Source organism: Rattus rattus, chromosome 17 (genome assembly GCF_011064425.1).
Source record: "Rattus rattus isolate New Zealand chromosome 17, Rrattus_CSIRO_v1, whole genome shotgun sequence".
Taxonomy (NCBI): domain Eukaryota; kingdom Metazoa; phylum Chordata; class Mammalia; order Rodentia; family Muridae; genus Rattus; species Rattus rattus.
Window position 1 is genome coordinate 27,119,336 of NC_046170.1, and position 12,271 is coordinate 27,131,606.

At 47.8% G+C, this 12,271-nt stretch overlaps 1 protein-coding gene across 1 annotated transcript in view; it reads right to left on the reverse strand.

The window, feature by feature from the left end:
- Nqo1 (NAD(P)H quinone dehydrogenase 1) overlaps positions 1 to 9,885 on the reverse strand; it is a 16,044-nt gene extending 6,159 nt beyond the window's left edge. The window contains exons 1-2 of the mRNA XM_032887917.1: positions 9,745 to 9,885; positions 1 to 152 (exon numbers count right to left, since the gene is read on the reverse strand). The exon at positions 1 to 152 is cut by the window's left edge and continues 13 nt beyond it. Coding sequence (XP_032743808.1) covers positions 1 to 152; positions 9,745 to 9,751 — 159 coding nt within the window. The 5' untranslated portion in view covers positions 9,752 to 9,885. The remainder of the gene's footprint in view (positions 153 to 9,744) is intronic.
- Between the last annotated feature and the right edge of the window lie 2,386 nt (positions 9,886 to 12,271).

The window sequence follows — 12,271 nt, forward strand, 5'->3', positions numbered from 1 at the left end:
TCTGGAAATGAGGGGGTTAAAGTTCATAGCATAGAGGTCAGATTCGACCACCTCCCATCCTTTCTTCTTCAGAGCCTCCACAGCAGCCTCCTTCATGGCGTAGTTGAATGATGTCCTCTCTGCGTGGGCCAATACAATCAGGGCTCTTCTCACTGTTTAAGGTGTATGTGAGGCGAGGAAAGAAAATCCAAACAGGACGGGTGAGTCCCTAATCTAAAAGTGCTTGGGACCAGACCCGTTTCCCACCTTAGTTTCTCAGAGCGGTGAACAGTGGCTAGCATTATCAACTAAACGTCTTTAAGCTGAAAATCTAAAGTTCAGGCTCGTGAGATGGCTCGGCAGTGCTTCCTGCCAAGCCGGATGTACTAAGTCCATCCCCAGGACCCATGTGCTGGAAGGAGAGAACCAACTTCTGAAGTTATCCTGATCTTCACAAAGAACGCTCTGCCTCTCGCTCTACCCCTCCCCCTCCCCTCTCCCTCTCTCTAAAAGAGATGATTTTTTTTTTTTAATCTGACATCCAGAGGTGTTGCTGAAATTGATTAATCCGTTCTACCCCCCGGGCAGCAGCTGTGTGAGTAACTTGCTAGCCTCCCCCATTGCTCTGGGTTCTCAAATGGAAGACACACACACACACACACACACACACACACACACACACACACACACACACACACACACAGCCTTCTATTTTAATATGCCTTAAACAGGTCCATGGTTGGGCCGCTTTAACCCTCCATGTTGCTAGCACACGCTCCCCTCTGATTTTCCTGAATTATTACTTGCTAAAACCTTTTTTCCATCCTGGTTGCCTTATTCTACCTAGGCCAGGATCCCCAACTCCTACATGTTCGCAGTCTCTGTCCGACAGTTCTCAACTCTGATCCTTCCGCTTTCCCCGGCATGGCGGGACTAAATTCTCCTCCTTCCCTGGGTTCCCTTGCCGCTGTCTTCCTACCCAACCATTAGCCGCTGGCAACTTTACTTGCCAGTCAGAACCGGCTGGGGGCAGGGACCCTCAGCGTCTTGCACGTGGATGTGCGGGTTCCTGGTAATTTGGGGAGCTGAATTAACACAAGTAGTATTAGAAATCGGTCCACAGGGCTGGAGAGGTGGCTCAGCGGTTAAGAGCTCCCGACTACTCTTCTAGAGGTCCTGAGTTCAATTCCCAGCAACCACATGGTGGCTCACAACCATCTGTAAAGAGATCCGATGCTCTCTTCTGGTGTGTCTGAAGACAGCTACAGTGTACTTATATATAATAAATGAATAAAAAAAAAAGAAAGAAAGAAAAAGAAATCGGTCTACAACACAGAGGGCTGCAAAATAAATCCAAAATATTTTGAACATCATGTCAGCGCTCAGAAAAGTTTCCCAGGTGTGGTGGTGGTGCACACATTTAATACCAGCATTTGGGAGTCAGAGACAGGCAAATCTCTGAATTTGAGGCCAGCTTGGTCTACAGAGCTAGTTCCAGAATAGCCAGGGCTACACAGAGAAACCCCGTCTCAAAGAACAAAACCAAAAAGTTTCCCAAAGCACCAGATGTGGGGGCACACATTTTTAATCTCAACACCGGGGAGGCAGAGGCAGGTAGAACTCTGAGCTTGAGGCCAACCATGACTTCACATGGAGATCCTGTCCAAAATTTTATTTTTATTTTATTTATTTATTTTTTGCGGTTGAAGAAAGGTGTTTATTGGGTGTGAGGAAACACACGTACAGAAGACACAGAGAAAAAAGATCCTCAGCAAAGCACAGCGTGAGGGGTGGGTGGGTAGAGAGGGCCTCGGGAAGCTTCAAAATGCCCCACCCAGAAAGTTAAAGCATTTAAGGCCGAGCGTGTAACTCACGGTGGAATGCTTGCCTAGCTCCTGGCTCCAGCCTTAGTAGCATTTAAGGAAGCTTCGGATCTCATTGTGCCTCTGATTACAGCTTTTCTGTCTGTACGGACCAGCAAAGCTTCCGCAACCAGGAACCCCAGGATCGATCGTCAGGGAAGAGGTGACAAGTCACAGGTCATTGGGACCCATTTGTCTTAGTTTACTTACTGTCCTAGTTGCTACATCAAGACCAAGTACTTCTTAGAATTTAACTGTGGGCTTTGCTACCGTTTCCAACGGTTAGACCCTTAGCATCACGGCATCATGGCGGCACTCATGACACTGGAGCTGAGAACTACACTGATCCACAGGAAGAGAAAGAGAGGGCAGCACAGGGCCTGACTTGGCCTTTTGAAACCTCAAAGCCCACCCCAAAGAGATACACTTCCTCCAGCGAGGCCACGCCTCCTTATCCTTCTAAGGCTCAGTCCCTGCTGACTAAGCGTTCACGTAGAGGAGACTGTGGGGGCCATTCTCATTCAATCCACCATCCTTACTGTTGCTATAACTGAACACCACAGACTAGAAGGTTGCAAAAAGGGTTTTGTTTTTTTGTTTTTTGTTTTTTTTGTTTTTGGTTCACAGCACTAGAAGTTGGGCGGAGGGGAGGTGGCACCCAACGAAGGCCTGCTCACTGGTAAGAACTCTGAAGAGTCCTAAGACAGTTCTGGGTAACACCAGGCAAGAGAGGCGGATTCAAGAAAGAGCTCTTAGAACACTCCCACTATAAAACAATCTCTCCACACACTAATCCACAGATCATTTCTAAAGACAGAGCCATTTTCACCCAATCACCCCATACCCTGTGAGAAAAGAGTCACGCATAGTCCAGGCTAGCTTCAAATCACCGTGGGAAAGGATAACCTCGAACCCCCTGATCCTCCTACCTCTACCTCCCAAATGCTGGCGCCTCCATGCCCACGCCAGCCACCTCCTCAATATCCCACTTAGTTCTTCCTCTTAATATGCCCTCATAGTGATTAAATCCTAGTGTGTGCGTCCATGCACATGCGCACTTATTCCTGCGTGTACACGCGGAGGCCAGAGGACAGCCTCGGCTGTGGTGCCTCAGGCACCTTCTACTCTGTTTGAAGCGAGCTCTAGCCCGGAAGTTTCCAAGTAGGCCAGGAGGGCTGCCAACAAGCCCAGGACTTTCCTGACTCTGTTTCCCTACACTCTGACTATAATCTGCCACACCTGGCTTTTCTAAAAGAACAAAAAACAAAACAAAACATGGGTCCTAGGGATCTGAACTCAGGGCCTCATGCTTGTAGCACTGAATCCACTGCAGCCATAAATAAAGGAGCCAATGAGTGAGGCTAGCCGTGCTCTTGAATTGAGGTTGCGTTTTTGTTGTTGTTGTTGTTTGTTTTGTTTGTTTTGCATGCTTTGGTTCTGGCTTCGTGGTTTGAATGTGGAATGCCCCCACAACTAGGTTTAGTCATTCACATCTGTAATCCCAACATCTGAGAGGCAGAAGCAGGAGGATAATAGGTTCTAGTCCAGCCTGAAGGACAAAGCAGACCCTGTCTTTAAAAAAAAAAAAAAAAAAAAAAAAAAAAAAAAAGAGTCCCTACAGGCTCAAGGATTGGAACCGTGGTCCCCAGCCTGTGGTGCTACTTTAGAAGGTGGCAGAACTTTGGGAACAGGGGTTGGAGGCCTGGGTAAGGGCAGGGCTGGCTAGAAGTAGTGAGTCACTAGGGGTGTGCTTCTGAAGATTAGATCTGGCCCTCTGGGTGTTTGTTTCTCTCCCGGTCTGCCAAGAGGTGAGGAGCCTCTACCACAAGCTCCTGGACCACTTCTGCTCACAGCTATGCAAAGCGATGGAATGAACTTGCTAGCAATAAAGATGGAAAGAGGCTCTTTTCCTCTTCCTCTTCCTCCTCTTCTTCCTCCTTCTCCTCCTGCATGAGTTCCCCTTTCCCTCTTTTTCTCTCCCTCTCCTACCCCCACCTTCCCCATGGTGACTTCCCTGCCTTGGTCCTTGGGGACCATGATCTCGCCCACCTGAGAGCAGCCTCCCATTTAAAAAAAGGAAAGGGGGTAGAGCTGTCAAAGCCTCAAGACCGAGTGTGAACAATGCCTTGGGGAACTGTGAGAGAGGCTCCGGGAAAAGAGGCAGAAGGCCTTTTACCTCGTGTGCATTTTGTTTCCTGGATTGTTCTTGGATGGGATTCCGTGCCTCCCGTGACACTTACGTTCACATTTATAAGGCGTGTTTATTCTTTTTTTTTTTTTTTTTTTTTTTTCTTTTTTTTTTGAGCTGGGGACCAACCCAGGGCCTTGCGCTTCCTAGGTAAGCGCTCTACCACTGAGCTAAATCCCCAGCCCCAGGCGTGTTTATTCTTGTTGGATCTGTGACCTAGCTGTGGAACCCATTGTGGTTGAAAGGACATGCGGAGTGCTGTCTTTTCTCCTGCCTTGCTTTCGTGCTTTCCCAGATATAAGCCATAGCATGTGCCAGGCGATTGTGTTTAAATTGGACTGTCCTGAGAAAGTTCTGGGAAAAGGCGGCTCTGTTAATATTTAGTATGTGCTTCCTGGCGCGGTTTTTTACATGTGGTCATGTCTTTCTAAACTCACCCTTCCTTGGATCACTGCTTTCTGTGTTACATACATGTATAAGTGTGCAGTGAACCTGAAGTAAGGTTTTCTACAGCTTGAGACTGTAGTCCAACCTGTTCTTTGAGGTCTTCAAGTCCCAGGTCTCACTGACAGATCTGCAGAGACCTGAATTGATCCTCAGACCCCATTAAGGGTGTGAAAAACAATGGACAGAGTTGTCCTCCGGCCTTCACACAAAGGCTGTGGCACACATGCACACACAGACACACATATACAGGCACACACACACACACAGGCACACACACACAGGCACGCACATACACAGGCACACACATGTACAGGCACAGAAACACGCACACAGGCACACATATACACAGGCAGGCACACACATACATGCACACACATACACAGGCACACACATATACAGGCAGGCACATACAGACACATACACACACATACACAGGCACACATACATATACAGGCACACAAACACACACAGGCACACACATATACAGGCAAGCACACACACACATACACAGGCACACACATATACAGGCAGGCACACACACATGCACACACATACACAGGCACACACATACACACATGCACACACACAGGCAGGCACACACACATGCACACACATACACAGGCACACACATATACAGGCAGGCACACACACACACACACAGGCACACACATACACACACATACACACACATACACAGGCACACATACATATACAGGCACACAAACACACACAGGCACACACATATACAGGCAGGCACATACACACACATGCACACACATACACAGGCACACACATATACAGGCAAGCACACACACATGCACACACATACACAGGCACACATACATATACAGGCACACAAACACACACAGGCACACACATATACAGGCAGGCACACACACACACACACATGCACACACATACACAGCCTCACACGACTCTAATAATAACAAATACATCTTAAAAATAAAAAATGAAATGGGAGGAAGGGATGAGCAGGATGGATGAAGAATGCATTCCGAGTCAGCGAGAAATTAGTGTCTAATGATGTTGGCTCCCCCCCCAACCCACCCCTCCAAAAGAACAGAATTTCTCTGTGTAGCCCTGGCTCTCCCGGAACACAGGCTGGCTGCCTCTGCCTCTGCTTCTACCCCTCAGTGTTGGGATTAAGAGTGTGCATCACTGCCTGACAATGTTGCCATGTTTAATTGACCACCGACATGAAAATAAAGCCATCTCCTTAGAAAAATCCTAATGGCTCCCTTGTCAGGGACGGTTGACTAGTTACAAAAGGACTCTCTGGGTGCTGTTGGTATAGTTTCTTGGGCTAGTGTTAAATAACTATTTTTTAAGGATTTATTTTTATGTATGTGTCGATGTGGGTGTCATTTGTAGGCTGGTACTTTTGGAAGCCAGGGTCTTGGATCCCTGGAGCTGAAGTTACAGGTATTTGTAGAGCCCCCTCCCAGGGCTCAGGTCTACTCTGGTCCTCAGGATGATTCAGCAAATGCTCTTAACTCTCGGCTCTCCAGCCCTTTGTTCTTATTTGAATTATTCCACAAACAGAAATAACTTCCGGGGTAATAAAAGACCTAAGTGTTTGTTTTGGGGTGAGTTCTGAAACACACCAGGAATTCCTGTTGGCACGCTCGCCAACACCAACCTCTGCTTCGCTTTGCCTGTCACCATCTAATGGGTGGGTGCCTTCTCTTTTACGCTGGGGTTTGTCTGGAGCCTGTACTCTCCACAGCTGAGCCAACCCAGCAGCCCCAGCATGATTTCCAGTGCCTCTGTCCCTGCTCTGAGGGGCTGCCAATTCACTGTTCCGTGAATCCTGAAACGGAGAACTTGCTCCCCCCAACACACACACCTGTGCCTGATTTCCACTCCATTTACCCCCTGAAATGCTGCTGTCATCACAGACCCACGCTCCCAGTTGCACCACATTGCTAACCGGGCACCTCTTAGCTAGTGTAAGGGCTGGGGACCTGGACTCATCAATGTTAACCCTAAACTTCATAAAAAGCAATTTTTTATTAAAATTAAAATAGGTCAAGTGTGGTGGTGGAAGCCTTGAATCTTAGCACTGGGGAGGCAGAGACAGATGTCTGTGAATTAGAGGCCAGCCTGGTCTACATAGTGAGTTCCAGGACAGCCAGGGCTATGTAGAAAGGCTACAATAATAATAAGAAAATAATAATAATAATAATAATAATAATAGTAATAATAAAATTTTAAAATTTACTTCTTTTACAGGTATGGGTGTTTTGTTTGCACACATGCCTGTGCCACAGACACATGCCTGATACCCTCAGAAAGACTGGAGTTCCGAAAGTTGTGAGCTCCCCTGTGGATGCTGAGGTTCAAGCCCAGACTCTCTGCGAGAGCAGCCTGCATGCTTAACCAACGAGATCTCTCTAGCCCGAGATTTCTTGTTTGTTTTGTCATGGGTTTTCTTGCATGTTTTTCTGAGACAAGGTCTTACCGTGTGGCCTTGGTTGTCCGGAGCTCGTTAGGTACATGAGGCTGGCCTCAAAGTTATAAAGATCCATCGGCCTCTACCTCCCAAGGACTCTTAAATTACAGTATTTATTTGTGTGTGTGTGTGTGTGTGTGTGTGTGTGTGTGTGTGTATCTGTGTGTCTGTCTGTGTGCGTGTCTGTGTGTGTGCTTCTGTGTCTCCATGTGTGTGTGTGTGTATCTGTGTATCTGTGTGTGTGTGTATCTGTTTGTGTGTCTGTTTGTGTGTCTGTCTGTGTGCGTATCTGTGTGTGCGTCTATGTGTGTGTTTCTGTGTGTGTGTGTGTGTGTGTGTGTGTGTGTGTGTGTGTCTGTGTGTCTGTGGTCTTGGACAGAACTTGCAGGAGTTGGTTCTCTCTTTCCGTGTGGGTCCCAGGGACGGAACTCAGGTCGTCAAGCTTAGTAGCAAGCCTTTTTATCTGGTAACATTCTTGCCAACCCTGACTCTAAATTTTGGTATCTGAAGTTATCTTGACCTGACCGTCACCTGGAAACAAACCTCTACCCAGTATCCAACCTATTCTTGCTTTCAACCTCCCTCCCCAACCTCCACCTGGATGCTTCCTTGCTTCCCAGCCCTCTCACTGGGCCTCAAGGCTTCAGGAGGGCTCAGGAGACCTCCAGCAGACTGGCCTGCAGTGGCCTGTAGTGGGTGACATTTTCTTGATTAGTGATTGGTGTGGGAGGGTCAGCTCACTGTGCTTGGTGTCACCCTCTGGCCGGTGCCACTGGGTTATGTAAGAAAACAGGTTGTAAGGGTCACAGAGAGCAAGCCAGTAAGCAGAGCTCTTATTTCAGTTCTGGCCTCTGGGTTTCTGCCTTGATTTCCCACGGTGATGAACTGGTACCCAGAACCGTCAGCTGGAACACACCCTGTCCTTCTAAACTTGCTTTTGGTCGGTGTTTATCACAGCCACAGAGAGCAGACTGGGATGCCAGTTTACAGCCTATTAGTGCCATCTCTCTGTTTTATTTTTCATTATGTTCATCTCCTACTCTGGTTTGTAAATTAAATTTAGCCAGGCCTGGGCACACACCTATAATCGTGGCACTGGGGAGCAGAGGCAGAAGGCTCCAGTGTTCAAGGTCAGCCTAGACCAAATTAAGTTTGAAGCCAGTCTGGACAAAATGAATGAATGAATGAATGAATGAATGAATGAATGAATGAATGAATGAATAAACAAACACTGAACTGAATCACAGCTGTGAGGCTATAAGATACATATAATAATGTTTGGGCTCTATGCTGACTGTGGCTCCGATGGCGGGGGTCTTGGAACACGTATTCCTCAGGGATAAATGGAGAGCAGTACACAAAGCAGACACAGCCTTCCCAGCTGTTGAAAACCCTCCCCTGCTGTCTCTCCCCGCATCGTAGGGCTCAGAGAACACTGGGATGGCACAGCCGCAGGGGCATCTTTCGCTGCCTCGTGCTTTTAGCAAGGAGAGATCCTGAGTGTATTGGCGGAGGCTGAAGTAGTTTTAAAGGGGAAGGAACTCCAAAAAGTTACAGTCCCTCCCCAACGGGGGGAAACACGGCCTAAATCTTACTGCTACCCGGAACTCAGAGCCAGGCCCCGTTGGGAAGCACTTAGTCCCGGAGGCTACTTGGGCCAAGAAAGCCATAGATGCCAGTCAAACACTAGACAATAGTGTGGCTGTAACTGCCAGGGACTCTTTTCCCCTGGGCTGATGGCAAAGCCAGGAGACTGTCACGAAAATGAACCAAATAGCAAATCAGGATTCCTCCTCCGGGGTCACAGTAGAAACGTTCCAGGGCCAGGAAGGCTGGAGTTAGGTCCCAGTTCTGTTGTGTTCCTTCCCAACTCCACTCGCCACACCCCATCTCCCCATCTTGTTTCCTTTCGCAAGTTGATGATCCCTGTTTTTTTTTAAAATCTGTGTTTTTGTTTGTTTGTTTGTTTGTTTGTTTGTTTGAGAGAAAGTCTCTCTCTACTATGTAGCTCTGACTGTCCCGGAACTGGATCTATAGACCAGGCTAGCTTCGAACTTAAAGAAGATCTGCCAGGGATTGGGGATTTAGCTCAGTGGTAGAGCGCTTGCCTAGGAAGCACAAGGCCCTGGGTTCGGCCCCCAGCTCCGAAAAAAAGAACCAAAAAAAAAAAAAAAAAAAAAAGATCTGCCTGCCTTTGCCTCCAGAGTGCCACCAAGCCCAGCAGTGGTCCCTATACATTGCTGTTTGTTTGCATTTTTAAATGTTTGCAACGCATTTCCAAATGCTTAAACACTATCTGGCCTAGGCTGGGTATGTGCACAGAGCACAGGTGGTAGAGAGAGTTTGCCTAGCATGCAAGAAGTCCTGGTTTCAAGTCAATTCCCAGAGCCATATAAATCAGGCGTGGCCATGCACACTTAAATCCTCGCACTTAGGCAGTGGAGACAATAAGACCCTAAGTTCAAGGCCATCTTTTACTATACAGCAGTTTTAAGGCCAGCCTGGGATACATGTTACCCTATTTCTAAATAGTCCGAACGAGGTATGGAGAGTGGCCAGCTCTGTTAAGGAACGATGTAGAAGCGGTAATGCTGGAGTTACCCATGGGTGAATTGGGGCTGCAGAATAATCTGCACCTATGGTTCTGAGAAGAAGCTCCCCTTCCGGGGACTCACCGAGGCTCATCCAGGATCCTAATCTCTACACTTTTCAACTTCGAGGCAAGGAACAAACCCTATAGCAAGCCCCTACATCCTCCTCAGGATGAATTAGGCTGGAGTTGGAGCCACACTCACCCGCCATGGCTCCAGAGGTTGGGGGCGGATCGTAGTGTCAAGCGCTGATTGGCTGAGCAGCTGGTTGCCAGGACGACCCAGAAATGCTTCGGAAAGATCCAGCGGGCTACAGCCTAGGCTAGTGCGAGCTGTACTGAGCACTTGCAGGCTTTATATCTTGCTTTTCCGGCCCAGCCCACTGTGCAGAGCAGCCAGCGAGGGCGGGGCTGGATTGCCGAGCCCAGAGGCGCTGAGGGGAGGATACCAAGTTATTGGTAGGGAGAAGCAGTTTAGGGCTGGCCTAGGACTTCTGTATATGGAAGTCAAAAGAGTTTTCTGGGAGCTTGAGAGTGAGAGAGGTTTTGAGGATATGGTTACATATTGGGTAAATTCAACTGCTCCCTGTCCAAGATCTTCTGGGTACAAAATGGAAATTTCCAACAGAAAATTTTCGAGCTTCGTGGGACCTGCCTGTGTGGGTTAGTCCTTGCTCAGATGTGGGAAATCGCCTTTGCACGCAAGGGGAAGGGTGGGGCAGCTAAAGGACGGGCTCAGATTTTGCCAAGTCACTGTGACTCTAGACTGAAATCTCTGAGAAACTTGTCCCTAGTGTGAGTGAATTCGTTTCTTCTTTTCAGCGTTCTGATTCTGCTCTTAGAAACTGCAAAAAGTGGCCCTTGGGTGTACACGCTTGGGTCTCTTCAGCTTTGGTGTGTCCCCCCCTCCCACCCCACCCCCACCCCCACCCCACCCCACCCCACCCCCACCCCACCACCCCCGTGACCAGGTAACCGGGGAACTCATCTGTGTGGCCCTCCAGGAAGCCACATCAAAACTGGCGGGGGAGACAGCAGTCACAGAGAAATATTTGTGTAGCCACGGGTGGAACTTAATAACTTTACACGAAATTTACATCAGAATATAGAACTGAACAAAAAGGTTTTAAATGTCCTTAAATTAAAATTATGTTTGTGGGGCATGGTGGCCCATGCCTTTAATCCCAGCAGTCAGGAGTGAGCCGCAAACGGAATTTGTGAGTTGAAGACTAGCCTGGTCAATGTAGTAATTTCTAGGATAGTTAAGGCTACATGGTGAGAACCTTTCCCAAAACAAAACAAAATGGTAAAGTTATCCTACAGAACTTGTAGGGCCTTGTCAGGAAGTCAAAGGGAGCTGTTAGAGTAACTGACTGCTTTTCCAGAGGACCCTTTTTAGTTCCCAGCACCTAATGGGGCTGCCCACAACCACTTGTAACTCAGCTACAGGGGATCCTGCATCTTCATCTGACCTCCATGGGCAAACACACACACACACACACACACACACACACACACACACACACACACTTTTTTTTTTTTTTAAGTGACAAGCAAGAGAATATGTAGGAGATGGTGGGAGCCCTCACCCAGCACTTGGCTGGAAGGGTCCCTCTAGGTCTCAAATCTAGAACAAATGTCTAACCGAGGTCCCTTTTATGAAAGCAGACCTGGCCACCAGATTCTCCCAGCATCCTTCAGTCCCTACTTGTTATAGGTTATGACTGGCATACCCTGCCTCCTACCCTGAATTATCCAGCTCAGGAGCTGACCTGCCTTCCCAGAGCAGTTCTTTCTTATAAGAGCTAGCCATTTTGGCAAATTATATATCATCTAGGTTTTTGTTTTTGTTTTTGTTTTTGTTTTTTTACCTTCCTGGTGTCTTCCTCTTCTGGCTGTCTCCTTCTTATATGGCCCAGCTCAGCGACATGATCCCTCTGGACTCTCCCATGTCTCTGTCTCTGACTACACTGTCTCTCTACAATAAAACTCCTCCGTCATATACAGGAGAGCAGTCTTGTCCTCCCTATTTTTTCATTCAGGGTCAGGAGTTCAAGGTCCCCCTCGGTATTGAGATCAGGCCAGGCTCTACTCTAAGTCACGGCTACGGTGTAAAAACAGCTATGGTACTTCAGGCTGTGCAGTGCCTTAGGCCACTCCATTTTACAAGGACCCAGAAATTATACCAACAGCAGCATCCATCCAGCACACTCTCATAAATGGCTTACTCTGGGGGACATATCCTTGGGTTTATTGGGGAGATGGAAAGCTGTCCCATGGTATAGCAGGCACAGAGGTTCTTTTTTTTTTTTTTAAAGATTTATTTATTTATTATATATAAGTACACTGTACCTGTTTTCAGACACACCAGAAGAGGCATCGGATCTCTTTACAGATGGTTGTGAGCCACCATGTGGTTGCTGGGAATTGAACTCAGGACCTCTAGAAGAGCAGTCAGTGTTCTTAACCTCTGAGCCATCTCTCCAGCCCCCCCCCCTTTTTTTTTTAAAGATTTATTATTTAATGTATATGGGTACACTGGAGCTGTCTTCAGAAACACCAGAAGAGGGCATCAGATCTCATTACAGATGGTTGGGAGCCACTATGTGGTTGCTGGGATTTGAACTCAGGACCTGTGGAAGGGCAGTCAGTGCTCTTAACCACTGAGCCATCTCTCCAGCCCCCGCACAGAGGTTCTTATGCTCACAGTAAGTGCTGGGGGGAACAGAGAA